A 19,581-nucleotide genomic window follows, 5' to 3' on the forward strand; every position below is an offset into this window, starting at 1 on the left:
CTGAAAACCGATAAAAACCCTGAAAACTATACATTTCACACCTGAGCCTCAACTCTCGCGGCCCGGTACCAAATAACTCACGGACCGGTACTGGTCCGAGCCCCGGGGGGTTGGGGACCGCTGCACTATATATAACAACCAAGACTTTAGGTCAGCCATTAGTATATCAAAGCTTTAAGATATAGTTCGAATTTATAATATAGAAGATCTGGCAATGGCATGTGCCATAACACAATAACTTCAGTAAAGTCAGTGTTTCCAGACGCTACTATCACAACACTCTTAAACCCCTGCCACCACTCTCCCTCTGCACCTCCAGTTCTCTCACAAAGTTTTCCTGCAGCATGGAGGGATACAGCTCAGCTACTGTCACCCTGTAAGAATTGATCAATTGATATGAACTGCATGTGTGGCAACATCTGACAAAGCTCTTGTGACTCATCGAGTAATGCGACCGACTAGCCAATAGGTGGCACGTCATATTTTTGGGATCACTTGAAACCCTAGTCGAGTAGGTACTAAAAATGTACCTGGTACCAGGTACTATCACCCTATTGGAAAAGGGTGATAAAACAATTGTCTTATACAGTTGAAAAAAAAATATTTTAGTTTGTATGAGGTGGTGCTGTGTAGGGGTGGGCGATATAAACGATATACGATAGAAACTATATAAATTTGGCCAACGATAGAGATTTTGACTATATCGCTCTATGATTGATTGGTAATTTATTTCAACATGTGAACAATATACAAGTACATTTAGAAAAGAAATAAGAGAGAAAAAAAATACTATACAAATTACATACAAAAAACCATTCTGATTAATTTACATGTTGAAAGGGAGTGGGAAGAAGTATACACTTATTTAATCCCACCCCTTTGCCATATCGCGATGATGTCGTCAAGCTGCGCCTGTTTTGGTCGAAAGCATCGCAGCGGCTAAAACCATTATCATCTGCAAATTATGCCGGTCGACAGTCATAGCAAAGAGATGAAGCACTTTTGAAATATGGGGAAAGCCAAAAACTGCGCTTCCTCCACTTCCGTAACATTGATTCATTAATGCTGAATTCTCTCGCAGCTGTTCTATTCCCATGTTGTTGCAGTATATTAATAACTAACCTCGTATTGTGGATGAATAATCTCAGTTGTTCTCCTGACTGAAGTTTGGCCCGTGTATAGCATCCTGCTATGCGATTGCATTTGTCCCTAACCACCAGAATCCCTCACGTTAACTTTTATCGAGTGGAAAAAAAGTTGGCGTTCATCCTCCAGCTTCACTGAGCCAATTTCTAACATTCAAAGAGCTCAAGCAAGAACAAGTGTTGTGAAAAATGAAATGTGTCCACTGCAGCCACTGTCTGTGCTTTTCATGCATTAATTTTTCATCCACAAAATTTCTTTCACAGTTTCCCTGTTCCCAGTAAACTCCACTATTGCTCCCTTTTTCATTTTGGCCCACCTGTCAGCCAATCAACATTGGACAATTGCTTACATCATTCAATTCTAGTGACACACAGTCAGGATCCTAGAACGTGCATGGGAGTGCATTTCGGGTGGGGGAAATCTCATCTCCTCCTTCTGTCTGACCAAAAAGTATACGTGGACACAGACATTTGCAGGATTAGTGAGTCACAAAGACACAATACTGGTAGCACATATGAAAAGTTTTACTACTGCACACGTTAAGGACTGCTATGAATTGTTAACTTGGCAGTTGCTGTGTGTTCGAATAGGTATTCCAAATTCAATTTCCAACGAGGAACTCAGGAATTACAACTTATTCAGGAATGCACCGCAAGTCAGACTTGAGGGGGCATTCCAGCTGAAAATTCTATTAGAAACTGAGAAAATCTGACTACAAATGAAACAATCAATTTGGAAGTGACCTCACTCACAGTTCTGACATCCAACTTCAGAGGTAAATATGGCAGCATTTAACCAGGCAAGTATTAAGAACCAATTCTTATTGTACTTACAGCGATCTGGCAAATGGAAAAGCTTCTTAGGGAAATGTGGGTAGACTAAAAAGAAAACTAATTTAACACCAACACATACTGGAGAACACACACCTGTAAAACTTTGTTAAATTATCTAATCACAAAAAATTACTTTTGCATAGACTGTACTGATTTTGTTGAAACCAACTTGCCGAAACATAGCTTTTCCAATAAGGAGTGGATACCTGAGACAAGATTAAAAGAATGTAAGCTCTCCATAAAGCATTTCTTAAACCAGAAAGACAGCAATTGAAACATGGACATTTATTACTCAGTAATTCGGCAAAGTTCGCTTGACATGATTGAAACCTACAGAACAGCTGCCACGCTCACAATATGGTGAAACAGTTACAGTACACCAACATAATAAAAGTTACACATCACATAACAGTTACACAGCAAACTGTTAAGAGAAGTGACCATTAGGTAAATAAAACAAAACAATAATATAAAAATAAATGTTGATGTAGTAACACAAGAAATCAACATTTAAATGTTCCCATGTTGAATTCAAACTTTTATACTTTATATATACGCAATGTTAAAAAGTCGGGCAAAGAAAGCTTTGTTATGACTAATGGAAAACAAACGTTCAGCCATATCCGAGAGAGCTAATCGTATGACCGCAATTTTTATTATTTGACGAGCCATACGGAGCCGAACTATTCACACAAACCAACTTAAGAGATATAGAACAGCTATGTTATTGGAAGCGATAAGCCTTAGAGTTAGCTGTCCAGTTGGGTACATACAGTTTTATAGTCGAGTAGTAGCTTCACTTCCAGATTCGCTAATGTAAAGCATTGGCCGATTTCAGGCCGATAAAACGAAATAAAACTTAAAGAAATCTCCATAATCCCTCAACCTCAGACTCGGCTGCTTTCAATTAAGTCATACAATTGTTTGTCGCTCAATATAAAAGTAATTTCATGTACCGAAACCCGGAAAGCCGGCTAATGTTAGCCGATTAGATAGCCTTAGCACCACGTTAGCTTTCAAAAGCAAGCTGACTTTAACAACAAAAAAGCTTTCTCCCTACTAACAACTGAAGCGTCTGGTCCAAAAATGTTTTTTTAACTATTCAAATCATTTATATCTGTATTTTATGCTTGCTTTGTCAACCAACTATGCATGCGGCCTCGGACTTCTAAAGGGAAACCACCGGACTCGAGTTCCACGAGAGCCGAGAGGCCACGATGAAACAGCGGACACAAAACTCAAGCGACAACGGCCTCGATCTTCAGGTCACCAGCAGAACGATTCACTCACCGTTTTTGCTCTTTTCGACAGAGAGACGATCGACAAGTGTATGAATAATTCTTCAGGGTTCAAATACAGGGTATAGAGCCGTTTGTGTCGGGAGTTACGTCAAGGTGTTTCCATTTCTTCTCAAAGAGTCTTAAGAGGTCAGAGTGGACGGCGGCCCGCAAAACACAACAGACCGGACTGAAATGGAGAGCTGAGGCGATTGAGCCCGCTGCCTTCAGAGGTCACTATCTGCCTCGGAAATGCCAATGTTCAAAAGCTATTCGCTTCATTTTTTCATTAATATTCTTAATTATTCTCAAAAATGTATATATCACGACTTGTAAATCACGAGCTCTCACATAAATATCATTTTAAAAAATAATATATAACACACTGAATATTAGCACGGCGTGGATTTAAATTTACAGATGTCCCCAAACAGCTCCCACATCTCCCTTAAACTTTAATTTGTACTTATGTAGAGCCACGAAGTAGCATGTGCAAGTGGCCGTTTGCCACTGTCCCTGCATCAACAGCCATGTATAGTTAGATTACTAGAGGTACACATCAGAAGCGTTTGCAGTTACAACTTAACTAAGGTGTTGATGTAATGCAGAAGTATAAATATATAAAAGTAAAGCAGAAGTACAAATAGAAAAGTAAAAGTAAATATATAAAAGTAAGTATAAATATTTATAGATATTCTAGCTGTAAGGGCCAATATATTTTCCTATATTTTCCAAAGTTTGTTCATAACAAACACCATGTTTGAGCTGTTCATAAGTTCACATGGCAACAGATCTGTGGCCATATGTCTTGGACACTTGGGTAAAAAGAGCTTCTATGCTATCAACTGATCACCACCTGGTGGTGAATTGGATCAGGTGGCGGGGGAAGATGCTGGCCAGACATGGCATACTCAAAGTATATTGAGCAAGCATTGGGGACATCTGGCAGAGGCCCCAGTCCTCCAGATCTTCAATTCCCAGCTCTGACAAGACTTCAATTGCATTCTGAGGGAGGGTGGGGACAGTGAGTCTGAGTGGACCATGTTCTGCATCTGTATTGTTGAGGCAACTGCAAAATGCTGTGACTGCAAGGGCATTGGTGCCTGTTGTGGCAGTAATCCCAGAACCAGAAGTTCAAGGGAGCTATCAGGTTGAAAAAGAAGTCTTATCATGCTTGGTTAGCCTGTGGGACTCCAGAAGCAGCTGACAGACCAGCAGGTCAAGCGGAGTGTAGCTGACCCAAAAACTCGGGTGTGGGAGGAGTTGGTTAGACCACTGAACAAGACTTTTGGTCTCAAAGCGGTGGTGGGATGTCACTGACCTCAACTGAGGACATAGGTAAGGCAGTGGAAGGAACACTTAGGGAATACCTCAATCCCACTGTCACGTTTTCTGTATGGAAGAAGAGTGAGGCTGAGGGGGATGACTCGCTTATCACTTGAGGTGAGGTCACTGATTGAGTTGAACAACTGCTCCGTGGTAGGGTAGCTGGGCTGGATGAGATTCACCCTGGATGTTGTGGGGTTACCCTAGCTGACATGTCTCTGCAATGTTGCATGGAGGTCTGGTGGTGGCTTAGATTATATTGCACCAATTCATTACTAGTGTGCATAGGAATTTGTCCAATCAGTCTGCATGTTTTTTGTGGACCTGGAAAATCTATTTGACTGCATATCTCAGGACATCCTGTGTGAGGTATTTAGGGAGTATGGAATGTCTGGCCAGTTGTTACTGGCCATTCGGTCCCTGTACAACTGCAGCAAGAGCTTGGTTTGTATTGAGTACAGTAATTTAGATTCATTTCCAGTGTGTGTTGGTTTCTGCCAGGGCTGCCCTTTGTCACAGATTCATAGTTTTTATGAACAGAATATTTAGACATAGCCAGATGGTGGAGTCTCCAATTATTGGGCTTTGTTGAAAAACATCTTTGTTTTTTGCAGATAATGTGCTTCTGTTGTCTTCATTAGCTTGTGACCTCCAGATTGCTCTGGGATAGTTACTTTTGTAACCTGCTGTAATGTGGATTTTATACCAGGTTTTCGTGGTCAAGAGAACTGAAAGTGGAGGAGTCAGTTTAGCAGTTAAGACACCTTCAAACTCTTATCTATGGTCCAACATGTGGGTAGGGACAGAAGGAACGATTGGCAGAAATTAGCTTCCTCCAAGGGGTGTCTGGGCTCTCCCTTTTGGAGATGACCTTGGTCATTTGAGAGAGCCTCAGATAGGATAAACAAACTTAAAATTGCTCAGCCTATTATGAAAAGTGAGTTTACTACCCTGAATACATCAACAGCCTGTGCGAGTTTTGTAATAAACTCTTCTGCTTTCAGTGGAGGCTCCATTTGTTACAGTAATATAGCAGTATTACTGAGCAACAGAAACACACATGACCTTGTTCTAACAGTGTGAGAACTCAGTGAAAAGCTATAGGATGGAGCCAAACTGTTGGCACTATGATGACGTGACCACTTCCCTAATCACTGCATATTTGCAATTATCATAGGCATTACTTAAGTTTTAGGCAGTGTTGGGAAGGTTACTTTTAAAATGTATTCCATTACAGAATACATGCCCCGAAATGTATTCTGTAACGTATTCCGTTACGTTACTCAATGAGAGTAACGTATTCTGAATACTTTGGATTACTTAATATGTTATCATGCTGTTTACAACTACGTGAATGTACTATTGCTGTGATTTATTACTGTTACTGAAGGTCCGCGGCTCCGAACCGTAGTAAAGGGACCTCTGGATAATACGTCGGGCTCGTAGCCGAAAACTAGCTTTACTTTGTTGTCTGGGTCAACTTTGCTAGCGAGAGACAGAGAGAGGCGTTGAAAGGCTGCTCCAACGGAGCTTATTGTTTTTGGAGGAAAACACGAACAAAGCGTACAGTCGAGTCTTAATAGCTTACTTACAACTGGGCTCGTCAGGCACTCTTCTTGGCTGCAGTGGTTATTATTATATTTACATGCTTCCAGCTCCCGTTTTTGCTCGATGACAACTCGTACTTCCTTTTTCTCCCTCCCTCCCTCCCTCATAGACAAATAACGGGTATGGCAGTCCATTCTCCCTGCAGCACGGACTACACTGCCTATGATGCTACATTCTTTAGAGCTATACCGGTAGCATTCCAACAACAAAAAGGCCTCTCTCATCCAGGAAACACGCAGAGAGAGAGCGTCACCCTGTAACCATGGCGCTGCCGCCTGGAACAACAGAACGTAGCTGTCAAACAAAACCCAAACAGTCCTGACCCGCCACAATATGAAACAGGGAAGTACCGCCGTGTAATCCATTTATTTCAACAAAGTAACTGTATTCTAAATACCACCTTTATAAACGGTAACTGTAACGGAATACAGTTACTCATATTTTGTATTTTAAATACGTAACGGCGGTACATGTATTCCGTTACTCCCCAACACTGGTTTTAGGTGCTCTGTATGTACATAAGACAATAAAAGACAAACATGCCTACAGGAAGGCAGGATGGAATCACAAGGCACTATAGAAATCAAGGCACTTTATATTGTAAGGTAAAAACCTTACAAAAATACAAAGAAAACAGAGAAAACCCCAACAATTATAGGACTCTCTTTAAGCAAGTGCTTTGGTGAGAGTGGGAAGGAAAAACTCCCTTTTAACGTGAAGAAACCTCCAGCAGAACCAGGTTCAGGGAGGGGCGGCCATCTGCCGCGCCAGGTTGGGGGTGAGTAGATGAAGACATGACAAAGACATGCTGTGGAAGAGAGACAGGGATTAATAATAACATGTAATTAAATGCAAAGAGGTGTGTAAATACATAGCTCCACGGCGGGTGTTGCAGTATGGGGAAAACCGATTATACACAGGAAAGGGTTGGTGGTGTACCATGGGCTTTTGTTTACAACTACGCTTCCTCCTCACTGTTACCTAGCCATCCTGTTTTCCCTTGGGACAATCTGCTGGGGGAGAGCCAACGGGGCCTACGCTACCTTTGGCTGCTCCAGCTAGAGGGGCCTAGCTACGGGTTTTTCAAGGGTGCGAAGCCGGTTCAAAAAGTGATTGCAGGAATTTAAGCTGTTAGAAATTACTCGTTGACCTAAATTCTGTCAAAAACAGATCAATCATATCTCTCAGGAAGAATGTCAAGTAATTTGGAGCCAGTAAAAGCATTCCTATCATAAAATAGCTGCTGCAACCAGTTTTTGTTAAAGAGACCAATTTATCCTGGTACAATGTGCCACTGACATTAAAACTAGATGATAGTAGTTCTATAAAAGTATTTGAAGTGACCAAAAAGGACTGGACTGACGACAATATAGGTACAAATACGCAGAGTCATGAAGATACTTCAAAAACAGGTATTCTTTTTAATTTGATCTACAATCCCTTCATGAATCATGTTCACTAGAGTGTATTTACTAATATTAGTAAAGACAGTAGACGTTAAAAACACATAATGACATCAGAAATCACTTTTTGGCCCAACACTGGGTCTCCAGAGCTCCAGAGAGGAGTTACTAAACACACTGAGCAGGAAAGCGCAGGAGGGAAAGAGGAAGAGGCCATGCTGCAGGTAAATCAAATAAGACGTTATCAGTAAGTTGTTAATTAAATGGGCTACACAAAAAGCGGTAAAGAGAGCCAACTTGAAAGAGAATCACCTTTGAGTTAACTTTTTATTTCAAAGCTGCGCTATTACACTTTACACAGAGCCACTTTAATGTCATCTGATATTTGCTGTGCTGTTTTTAACCACATTTAGTAAATCGTAATTGTTTTTGGTTCTTTTGTAAATTGACTTGTTATATGTGTAATATTACTTTATATTTTGGTTTAAATGTATCATGTAGAAAATTCCAGTATTTATTTTCAGATGTTTTTGCCTTTTTTAAAAATATGTGTTTGGTCATATTTGGTCACATTTTATGCATTGCACTATGTACATTCTACTTGTTCTGTCTGCTGGGTTTAGTTTATCTATTGGAAAAGCAATGGTATTTCTTAACCGTAAGATATATTGCCTTACTACTACCGTACTTTGAACTCCGATGATTAGGATGTAGATCTTGAAATGCACCTTCTTTAACAGTTATTTCTGCTGGTAGGGTCAAGTGATTGAATTATGCTGTGGTCCTTTTACCAAATGTCTGAGCGGTACTCAAATTTAGATTGAATTCATGACTCAGTTCTTTGGAGGACATGATCATTTGGAAGGTTTACATTTACCATCTTTAAACCCTTCATAGTCAGTTTTCTAAACCATACAAACCTAAATGTGAAGAAAACAAAGAGATGAATTTAAAGACAGTTTATTTGTACATGTTCAGAACATTTAACTGTACCTACTCGTTCATTCAGTTCACACCTGTACACTGCACAAATGAGATGGCCAGGACAGAGACAGACACTCAATCTCTGCTGCCTCGTACACTTATTGCTGGTCAGTACTTTAGTGTTACCCATCATCATTCAAGAAAATCATGTTAAGAGGACAACATTTACATTTACAAAGTCAAGACTTTTTTTCTTTTTAAACAAACTGATGAGATTTAGGTTTAAGTAACCAGTCAATGCTTTTTACAGCAGATAACAGCACACTCAAAAAAACATTAAACTGTTAGTGTAGTGTTGTTTGAGGGGCAGTTAACCTCAAAAATCACAAGTATGTGTTTTCCTGTGGTCTGCAGTGCTGTTTCCTCATCTAGATTGCTTAGATTTGCAAATATCTACTGTAGATGTGTCTGCTTTTGCTTGAATAAAATGTATGTGGTGCTCAGAGCAGCAGAAAAATGACATGTGATCAATCCTAGCACAATGTCTTTGAAAAAAAAATCATGAATGGGTTCATAAAAAAAATCTAATGAAAAAATAACAAAGTGAAATTGGCAAGTGTGCAAAACTTATACTTGGGGGAAAAAAAAAAAAAACCTCAGGCAACTGAATGTTGCCTTTTAGGACATGCACGCTAACAGCTGTTGGTAGTTTTACCATTAAAGTGGCTTTAATGGTAAAGCAAACACACGGGCAAATGGAAAGGGATACTAACAATATACAGGAGCAGTTATGTCACTTTTTGTTATTGTCCCAGTCTTGACGATAGAGATTGGATTGAGGTCATATGCAAGAGGTGAAAAATGTAACTCAAAAGACTTAACTGATGACCCAGGTATCCCAGGGTTGATCAGTTAAAGTCCCACCTTTATGATGGCATGCTGTGACTTAATTCAAATTAATGCTTAATAACCCAAGAAGTTGCAATACAGCAACACTTAATACAAAATGAATTGTAGTAATCCTTTAATACGCTTTGATCATTAAGATATAGCTCATAATTCTTTACAGTACAAATAATTGTTCCCGTGGCAACACCTCAAGAAAGCAAATCTGATCACAGCAGTGTAATGTTCACAGTTCAGCTGTGGGTTTAACAGCCTATCATTGATGGTTTAGGACATAAGAGCGGTGTGAGGCACTATTAACCTGATGTGTGTATTAAATGATGTGCGCAACTTATGTTGATTGTTTTTATAAATGATCTGACGAATGAAATCTGGGCAGGATTTATCTCCTCTCCTTTCAGAATGTTCTATTGTATCCTCTACTAAAGGGGATAATAAAGGAAGCAACAAGGCATCTTCCCTTTAGCTCTAAAAGCTCTTATTATAGCTATGCAGATGGTTTCTGTTCATGTTACTTAGTCAGGAACTGAGGAAAATCTGACTACCTGACATTTCTCGTGTGTGACTCTGGGTCTCCTACCTGTTGGATACACCTAAAACAGCTCATTCAGGAAGCATCTAGGAGGCGTCCGTGTCACATGCCAGAACCAATGAAACTGGTTCCTTCTCTTGTTTGCACACAGCTCTATCTGAATACAATTGAATCACATTCCCTTCTTTTCAAGGTGAATAAAGCTCAGTCGGTTTCACACAAGACTCTTTTTGATATTGTTAGCCATCATGTTGATCATTCACCAAATTACTGACACCGGCCTCAGTTCGTTTTGAAGCTGAGTTTGAACTCTTCAAGTTCATTCTCGTAGATATGAACTGAAGCTCATGTGTCCTGGGGAGGAGTCAGTCTGTGATTTGATCAACAGGTATGTATGACGTATGTATGATGCACAGTTCGTGTGATAAAACATGCCAACCTGGCAGAATTGATTTTTTCAAATGACATAATAAAGGTAAGCGTCAATGTGAGGTGGCATGCAGTGTGCTGGAAAAAGTAAAAGAAAAAAAAAAAATCGAAATTCGATCTAGTTTTTTTTTTTTCCTTTTTCCAAAATGAGACAGGAAGTGAACTCACAGAATTTTTTTTGGTCTGCTATCTGCATATATTTCAATATGGTGTACCACAAAACCAGTCAGAATGTCCCTCAGAACAATCACAAGTACCACAGTGTGTTAGTGACGTTAAACTCCAGAGACAGTCTCTGTGTGGCGGATCTAAGCTTGGCTGCCTCACAGGAACTTTGTTTTGAGCGTGATGCTGGGAGAGGACTTCCCAGTGCTGTGGGCAGCTGGGTTAGCACTGCTAGCTTTAATATTCAAACTCTCCTGATTTCCTTTGATGGCAGCTTGAAGACGAGACTTCAGGTGAGGCGATGTTGTGATGAGTGACCTGTAGGAGGAAGGAAAATATATAACCGCCTGCTTCATATTCACTGATCCTTAAAAGCAGCATGACAAAACATGGCTTTGCTCTGCATGACATGATTTAATTACTGATGGAGACTGCCAATCTCTCCTTCACAGGTAGGGTGAAACTACAGTGGAAATGATTTTGAACTATATGAAAATCATCCAAAAGTTCCTGGAGATCAATAAAATCCTAAAACCTCAGAGAGGAGTCATACAATGCTTTTTCCTACAGCCTATAATCACATTATTGTAAACTTTTTTCTTACTGAGGAGAAGAGCAGGAAAATAAAATACTCATGAATCCCAGAAATCAACATGTAATCTACATAAAAAAAACAAATTATGAAAGAGCTAAAAAGGTTGCTTGTACAGTTCAGTCCACTGAGAGCAGCAGGAGCGTTTCATACAAACCAAACCAGACCCGTATGCAAAAAAATAACTGCACACATCACTACCGACCTGAAGACAGCTGGGTGCTGAGGGCCAAAGCGCATCAGATCCTTGAGTGCCGAATCATGAAGAGACCTGGATGGCAGGGGAGCAGAGCTAAGGGCATTTTCGTCCAGGAGAAAGGAGATGAGGAGGGGCAGCAAGACTGCCACCAGCTGAGGACCTGAAGGGCAAAATACACAAAACATGGGAACAAGCTTCAGATGGGGGAGAATGTTTTATCTGTTAAATATCTCAGCAAAAGCTGGATGGACTTGTACCTTTGCTCAAGGAAGCAAGAACAGCTGAAATCACTGACCTTTAAACAAAATAATTGAATGTAACTTGAATTTATCTACTTGTGTATAACATTTTAGTGTTTTTTTTGTTTTATTGGCTTGACTGTAGTCACAAGGTCTCGTTTACGTTGTCTTTCCTGCTGGCAGCGTGCTCAGTCATATTTGGACAGGGAGTATCAATCCAGAGTGTTTAAACCAGTAATTTAGTCACCTTTAAGTTCTCACAGCAGACACATTCATCTCTCACGCACACCTACAGCCAAATTTGAATCACTGGTTAACCAAACTAACATTTCACAGCTTCTCACTTCAGTGCGTGGTTGTGAAGGGCTGCATGCTGGTTAATCAGGAAGGGAGAACACATCAGATATGCGAGCAGTGAATACTGAGAAGGATTCGCACATTTAGAGCACAAATCAGGCTGCTGCACTCCACCACTATCCTCCTTTGGACAGAGAGCCTTGCTTTACCTTCTTCCATTCTATCATCTCCTGACTCCACCATGTCTCTGCTACAGACTCTACTCACACTGTGATTCATCAGCTGCCTGGATCAAAGCCTCCATCGCTCGGATCCCCTCCAAGACTCCAAGCAGCTCCTGTGGAGTTTGAGGACGACTCCGCTCCACCTTCTGAGGAGGAAGCAGACAAATATATGCTGAAATCACCTGAACAATGCCTTCTAGTGATCATATAGGTTTTTATTTCATTTTCCCTTAGTGTACATGCAAGCATCAGTACAGAAAGAAAATTAAACATATTACAAAAAATAATATATATATTATTAATGAACATAAAGCAACTCAGATACTCATGTATGGTAAATAAGTTTGGTTGGATACCTGGAGGAATCGAATCAATGTCGGACCAAGGGCCTGGATGTATGGGATGGCCACACCGGGCTGAGCCTGAAACACTGTCGTTAGCAGCTGACAACAGTGACTCACAACCTAGAGCAGAGAAGGGAGGAAACACTGTCACTGTCGAACCCCACACTTACTCAAATATCGACTTAGAGGAACATAACTCTGTCCTTAATCCAGAGTTTTACTGGTCTGGAAGAATATGGCGTACCCCAAACTGTCTAGATTAAGGATGTCAAACTCTTTTACATTGTGGGCCCACATTGACTTGAAGAGGGCCGGACCAGTGAAACTATTTTATCTCGCTGTAAAGACGTTTTCCTACATATTTAATCCCTGAGATATTCTAATATAAGAGTTTTATTACATGATAAAGGAATGCCACTATAGTGAATGAAAAATCTGTAGGGACAACTCTTTGATGTCATAAAATTTAAGCACAAGGTGTAAAACTTTGGTAGCTCATTTCCCTAAATGTCCTCTAATCACGAAACACAGTTTTGTTAACTTGCAGAAAATGTCCTGTTTTAATGTGGACCCACTTTAAAAACAAAAACAAAACAAACAAACAAAAAAAGTCTACATTTAATTGTGAAACCTTTCTGCTGCTTAATTCTTTATCTAACCCTTAATTCCTTCGGTGCCGTGTGAAACTGGATTTGGGAGAGTTGGGAAATTATAAGGAGCAAAAACTGTGAAACATATTAAATGAAATTACAGTTAAAAGTTTGAAATTTATGCCCCACATTTTTCAACGCTGTCCAGTGGACTGGATGGAGTTTTTGCTGGGCCAATTGTGGTCCCCGGGCCTTGTGTTTGACACCACTGGGGCGATCGTAGCTCAAGAGTTGGCAGCTCGAATTGTAATTGGAAGGTTGCCGGTTCGACCCCCGGCTCCGACAGTCTCGGTCGTTGTGTCCTTGGGCAAGACACTTCACGTTTCCTACTGGTGGTGGTCAGAGGGCCCGGTGGCGCCAGTGTCCGGCAGCCTCGCCTCTGTCAGTGCGCCCCAGGGTGGCTGTGGCTACAATGTAGCTGCCATCACCTGTGTGTGAATGGGTGGATGACTGGATGTGTAAAGCGCTTTGGGGTCCTTAGGGACTAGTAAAGCGCTATATAAATACAGGCCATTTACCATTTACCACTGGTCTAGTTAATGGCAACAGGAATATGTGGCGGAAAAACACTTTGAGGCACAAACTGTATATGAAAGATGGTCATTGCCACACTGTATACATTGTTCCTTTTAAAGAAAACAAACAAAAAGCACTGATTGTCAAAACACAAGGTTGAAATGACTGAAACTGCAGAATGCTGCATGCTCAGTTCATAATGATTTCTCTGTCACAAGTTGTTAGTAAATGAGCAAACCCTACTTTATGCTACTCTCCGAGTCTGAAACAGACCCGAATTAACTTCACGGTGTATTCAGTAAAACTTGAAATTAGTGACTGAGCTCACAAAGTCAACAGGAAAGTGTTTACTAAGGTTAACAGCAAAGGCGCCGAGGGCTGTTTTTATATAGACCTCTATACTACCTGAGGTCTTGCAGACACTCTCTGGCTTTTAGAATGTCCATCTTCTAAGAGAGGTCATGGTCAGAATATAGCCTAACTATCAGATATTACCAGAGGGTCTTTGGAGTCTATGCTGGTGGTGAAGCGCTGCAGACAGAGCTTGTGCAGAGGCTCAATGGTACAGACATCAGGACCAGCAGATAGCAGGAAGACTGTCAGAGCGGTGAGGAGGCTGACCTTGTCTACAACACAGCTGGAAGGCCCTGAAATTACACAAAGAAACAATTTCAGGCATTCTCTTCAGTGTTTGGTAGTTTAGCATTTTTCTGCCAGTGGCTGTAATTTTTAATCAGTCAGTGTGGAGTCTACAGTTCTCTCCATCACCTCTCTGGCCATAGGGAGTACTGCTAATGAGGACTTTATTATTAGCACAGAAATACCTTACAGCTTTATTGCATAGTGCCTGTAGGTATATGGGTGGCAAATTGAAGATTTTTTAGAAGCACTTGCTAAAACTACAGAGAGCTGCACGTTTGTAAGTTACATTCACACTGTACGTACCACTGTCCCAAAATGTTAGAAGTGTATTTAGAGCTGATTGCAGCAGCAGGTTCCAGGATCCTCGACATTTCTCTTGTCGGCTCATGGGTGAAGTCAAGACGGACTTCAGAGCCTGAATAGCCGCCTGGATGACCACACTCAGACAAGCCCCACCTGCCGATTCAACTGCTGAAGCACCTGTAAGCAAGTTTAACATCATCATTGATATCAAACATGATCACTGAGTGGACAAAATACTTATACATTTTACTGAAGTCCATTTCTAAACTTGCAGAAACACAATTTATTGTTATTTTCAGCTCTGACGGTTTGGCTTTGAAGGAGAGAAGATGTGCTTATTTAAAAACTGAATGAGATGCTGTTAACGTCCACCCGATTAATCCTGACTCTTTTAGTTTTGTTTTTGGTAAATGTCACTTTTATGTATTTATGTCACTTTTATGTGACAATGTCAGTTTAATTATTTACTTTATGTGTATAAAATGCTCTTGGTATAGACGTTTTTACTTTGTTACTTCACAGTTAGTATAACACCCACCTTAGCCACATTAATAACATAAATTATTTATGGACATTACAGTCTAAATTATTTGTCTTAACCTGTTTGCGCGCTGGGCTGGTGGACCAACTCTCTCAGGACTCCCAGCAGCAAGTAGAGGACAGTGGGGAGAATGGACACACTGCCTACAAAGAGGACAGACAGCCATCAAACCAACAACAGACCAATAAAAGGAGATGCATCGCATGTGTGTCCATTTGCATAGATATTTGGCTAGACAAACTGAAGGATTATGGGTATGCAACCTATGCAGATGTGCTCTCCTCCAAAAAACCAACACACAGCCCAGAGCCCTTCAGTAGTAAGTAGCTAAAACTCAAGGGCTCTAATACAACCATGCCAGTCCCTTTATTGTTGTGTTAGCATGAGAAAATGGGTGATTCATGCTCTCACCTTCAGGAGAGCAGATGGACGGCAGCTCAGAAAGCACACAAAGAGCTGATGCTACCAGACGACAGTCGCTGTCTGTCAGAGTCCACGCTGAGCCTCCAGGACCTAAATGCACACCCCAAAAATACTGATAGGTTTATATGTGCAGACGCTTTTATCCGCAAGAATGAAGGAATGCCATTTTGGAATTTTTTTAAAAAAAATTTGTTTTTGACAGTAGCTACAAAAATCTTTGTCTTGTGCTTGTCTAGCCAATCATACACCACTGACAGAGAGTATCTGAAATGAAGTTCCCTTGAGTCCTTCCATTTATTTATTTCTTCTCCCTCTCTGCAGCAGCCCTCCCTGTTCCCATCCATCTCCTTACCAATTGGACTAGTTCCAGCCAGTTTGGGGCTCAGCTGTGGGATTTTCCGGACCAGTACACAGAGGCAGAGCTCCAGAGCACCAAAAACCAGTGAGTGACCAGGAATCAAACCACCAGTGTCTCGCCCCTCCCCAAACTCTGGAAGTGTTTCCTTCTCTGCTGCGCCATCATCCACTAAGAAACATTAAAGTTAAATAGTATGAAAGGAGCATTTAAATTATTCTGTTTGGCAACAATCTAGATAGGTTCAGACATATACAAACTGGATCTAAAAATTACAGATTACAATTATTAGAACTGTTGAGACCTGATGAGAAAGATTCAATGTAGCTGGAAGTTCCAGAAAAAGATAAAAAGTGAAGCTTGCGTTACAATTTTGTTGAGATCAGAAAGGAATTTTTGCCGTCTGGTTGTAAAAATGGTTTATTGCTTCCCTTGGTTGAGAAGCTGGTTTTACTCCTCTAAGAGGATTTATTGAACACAAAAGAAATGATACATAAACGAGTGAGGTATCTCACTATTGGAAGCACTTTCTGGCTTGACCACTACTACTATATCTTACTAAGACAGACCAATCATTTCAAGGACACGGGATCCCCTGATCCCCTTTATAACAGCCCCTGAACAAGACCAGGCATTCTCTGTGTGTTTCTTCCACATCCCAAGGAGGGCATCGCTTATTTTAAAGAGAAAACAGAGTGATATATCTCCCCTGTGCAAAGACAGTGACTTTGGCTGGCTGTGGAGCAGACAAGCTAGCTCTACCATCCAGTGCCTGCTGGGCCAGTAAAGAGCAATCAAAATTAGAGACTGGTGCTGGTGTCAGTTCCATGTAATTTATATGTGCGAGACAGACTATTTAAAAGTAGTCAGGGGACCCTGTGTCCTTGAAGTAACTGATCTAACTTACATAGATGTGGTAGTAGTAGAGTCGGTGTGGTTAGTCACACCAGAAAGCGCTTCCCGTACTGAGATACCACGTGAGGTTTCAAAAAGAAGAAGCAGAATAATCTTTTTAGAATCAGAATACTTTATTAATCCCTAAGGAAATTTTGTGTTTACCTTCAGCACTGTGGCGTTTCTCCCTGATGTGCTCATGAGCAGCAGCTACAATTCGCTGCAATAAATCCAACACAGCGAGCTGAACTGATACAGACTCTCTGGTCACCATGAGTCTGTGGAGGACGCTGAGTAGCTCCACGCTCAGAGCCTAAACAGACAAAGAAAGTCAGCACTCGACCAATGCAGTTTATTATTAGGAGTTAAATGAGCTTTGAATGACCCTTTCTAGGTGAGCGCATGCAGAGTGAAGCAGTAAACCATGCAACACAGAGAGAGATGACAGCCATTAATATTAATTGAGGTTTTAGGTTTTTGTTGTGCCAGCTAAAAAAAACAAAACAACAACTATTATTTACACTACCCTATATTGCATTTAACTGTACAGAAGAGTCATAACTTCACGTCATTATTCACTGGGAAATAAATACCGCACATATAGAATTGCCAGTCAAATTCAAACCTGTACAATTTAGTTTGGATTCTAGTGTCGAAAGGCTAATGTTTCAAATCGTGTTTACTGTGAAAACTAGTAAAAGCTGTGCCTCACCTGGTCATTTCCAATCTTTGCTCGGGGCCACGAAACTTCCAGCAGCACCTGCAGAGCTCTCAGACAGGAGGTGATGGTCTCCATCTGGTCCTCTGAATGTGGAGAACAGAGAAACTCCACGCTGATCCCTGAATGCGAGACCAACATGATTGGAGTGAAACTATGGAACAGTCTGAATATGGAATTAAAGCAATGTCCAAACATAAAACTGTTCAAAAAGAGTTATAAAAATATGATCTTCTCGATCTATAAAGAAAAGGAAAATATTTAAATTAAGTGAATGTCTATTTAAAAACAAACAAACAAAAAATTCATGATGTGATATTATAGTATATAGTATATCAGAAATCTGTTCACTATTTTTATTACAAATTATATCAGTAAGGAAGCTGACTAAATATTCACTGATAATTTATGGCAAAGGGGTGGGATTAAATAAGTGTATACTTCTTCCCACTCCCTTTCAACATGTAAATTAATCAGAATGTTTTTTTGTATGTAATTTGTATAGTATTTTTTTTCTCTCTTATTTCTTTTCTAAATGTACTTGTATATTGTTCACATGTTGAAATAAATTACCAATCAATCAATCAATCAATCAAAGTCAATACAATAGGACAGAATTTAATACATAAACACATTTTACTCAGCAGTTATAACCAGTTTGTTACCAAGTATGAGGTGCAATCTGTCAGTATTAATGTCTTCCGGACTCTTTGCTCCACCCACAGAGCTTCTGTTTCCCATGGAGGTAGGTGTTGCTGGTCTAGATAGGTTAGCAGGCGCTTCATCTGACATCACGAAACCTGCACACACACGTAAAGTAACAGATACTTTTACATGTATCTGCTTATTGCAATGAAAGAACAGCGGTATTAAGAGTGAGAAGGAGGAATACTAACCTGTGCTGTGGAGCCAGAGGGAGGTGGCATGGAGGATGGGAGCCCAGGACGATGTGTAATGACGTCTTGCTTGGCTGACAGTCTCTGCTGTGTAGAAGGAACCTCCTGCATGAGAAAGAGGGAGAGGAAAAAAATAAAGAAACACCATATCTCTCAAAATAAAATTATCTAATCACAGCTGTGGTCCGGATTACTTTATTAGGGGAGAAAAGCTATCTATACCTGGCCCTATATGAAAAAAAGAAATCAAAACAAGTTTATATCCCACCTGTTGCAGGTAGCTGTGATGAGTACTCCTGTGGGAGGGTCAGTAGTGCATAGTCCTGTAGTGCTGCCAGCCATAGACGGCTCAGTGTCGATAGCTCTGATTGGACCAACTTCAGAAGGCCCGCCCCTCCTGACTCAGAGCCTGAGCTGTCACTGGCCAGAGAGGAGACCGATGGGTCAGCTGGTCTATGAGAGCTTTCTTTTTGTTTGCTCCTCTGAACAGCTACAATGTAAACCTGACAGAAATGAAGAAAACCACAGAAAATTGCAGCAATAATTTAATTTATTTTCTGCAGAAATATTTACGATTGATACACAATACTCATTATCTAGATAATATCTTGCCAAAAACAAGATGTTGGAGACATTTGGTGCTTAGGGCTGTTATTAAAAACACTATCAAGTCATTCTGCCTAACACGCAACAAGTTGTTATCAGGAGAGTATTGAGGTAAGTGCTATTCGAAACATTATCCCGAGCTGTATCATCAAGAATATTTTAGACACACGAATGGACGTTTGGATTCAAGTCTTTGCGCTACTATTGCTGCAGAAAAAAGCAAAACAAAAAGAGAAGTATTTTTTTCTGCAATAAAACATTTCAATAATGATGTAAGATGACGAGAAGATTAAAAAACGAACGACTAAAAAGGGTAAATACTCACCTCAGCCCAGGCTTTGAGAACAGCCAGTGTCTCCATGGCAGCAGCAGCCTCATTGTACAGCTGGCTTGACGCTTCCCTTCCACTCTGGACCTTAGCCAATGAGGAGACAAGGAGCTGGTGGACACGTCGCAGGTCACGGAGGTCACTGACTACACCACTAGCGATCCATGCACTACACACCTGTAGAGGAAAAGGCAGCATTAAAGGTAACACTTTACATCTCTGTTCATTAGCTGACGACCTGCAGGGCAGACAGAATGACCCGAGC

General features: G+C 40.7%; 2 protein-coding genes and 1 long non-coding RNA gene across 5 annotated transcripts in view; 1 reads left to right on the forward strand and 2 right to left on the reverse strand.

Moving 5' to 3' along the window:
- Window positions 1-3,474, reverse strand: part of hectd1 (HECT domain containing 1) — a 46,773-nt gene extending 43,299 nt beyond the window's left edge. For all 3 annotated transcript variants that reach the window (XM_082515707.1, XM_082515706.1, XM_082515705.1), the window contains exon 1: window positions 3,270-3,474. The gene's annotated coding sequence lies outside the window, so the exon portion shown is untranslated. The remainder of the gene's footprint in view (window positions 1-3,269) is intronic.
- A 3,330-nt stretch (window positions 3,475-6,804) lies between these two features.
- On the forward strand, window positions 6,805-10,532 carry LOC309695566. Its single transcript, XR_014273175.1, has 2 exons — window positions 6,805-7,602; window positions 7,744-10,532. It is a non-coding gene; the product is annotated as an uncharacterized lncRNA (long non-coding RNA).
- Window positions 8,538-19,581, reverse strand: part of heatr5a (HEAT repeat containing 5a) — a 51,550-nt gene continuing 40,506 nt past the window's right edge. Inside the window, exons 28-42 of the mRNA XM_082516293.1 lie at window positions 19,314-19,493; window positions 18,651-18,885; window positions 18,383-18,487; window positions 18,152-18,286; window positions 17,481-17,608; window positions 16,934-17,081; window positions 15,872-16,045; window positions 15,508-15,609; window positions 15,156-15,239; window positions 14,556-14,732; window positions 14,106-14,257; window positions 12,457-12,564; window positions 12,144-12,246; window positions 11,347-11,500; window positions 8,538-10,867 (exon numbers count right to left, since the gene is read on the reverse strand). Coding sequence (XP_082372419.1) covers window positions 10,708-10,867; window positions 11,347-11,500; window positions 12,144-12,246; window positions 12,457-12,564; window positions 14,106-14,257; window positions 14,556-14,732; window positions 15,156-15,239; window positions 15,508-15,609; window positions 15,872-16,045; window positions 16,934-17,081; window positions 17,481-17,608; window positions 18,152-18,286; window positions 18,383-18,487; window positions 18,651-18,885; window positions 19,314-19,493 — 2,145 coding nt within the window. The 3' untranslated portion in view covers window positions 8,538-10,707. The remainder of the gene's footprint in view (window positions 10,868-11,346; window positions 11,501-12,143; window positions 12,247-12,456; window positions 12,565-14,105; window positions 14,258-14,555; window positions 14,733-15,155; window positions 15,240-15,507; window positions 15,610-15,871; window positions 16,046-16,933; window positions 17,082-17,480; window positions 17,609-18,151; window positions 18,287-18,382; window positions 18,488-18,650; window positions 18,886-19,313; window positions 19,494-19,581) is intronic.

This window comes from Aulonocara stuartgranti (assembly GCF_965226115.1).
Source record: "Aulonocara stuartgranti genome assembly, chromosome: 19".
NCBI classification, from domain to species: domain Eukaryota; kingdom Metazoa; phylum Chordata; class Actinopteri; order Cichliformes; family Cichlidae; genus Aulonocara; species Aulonocara stuartgranti.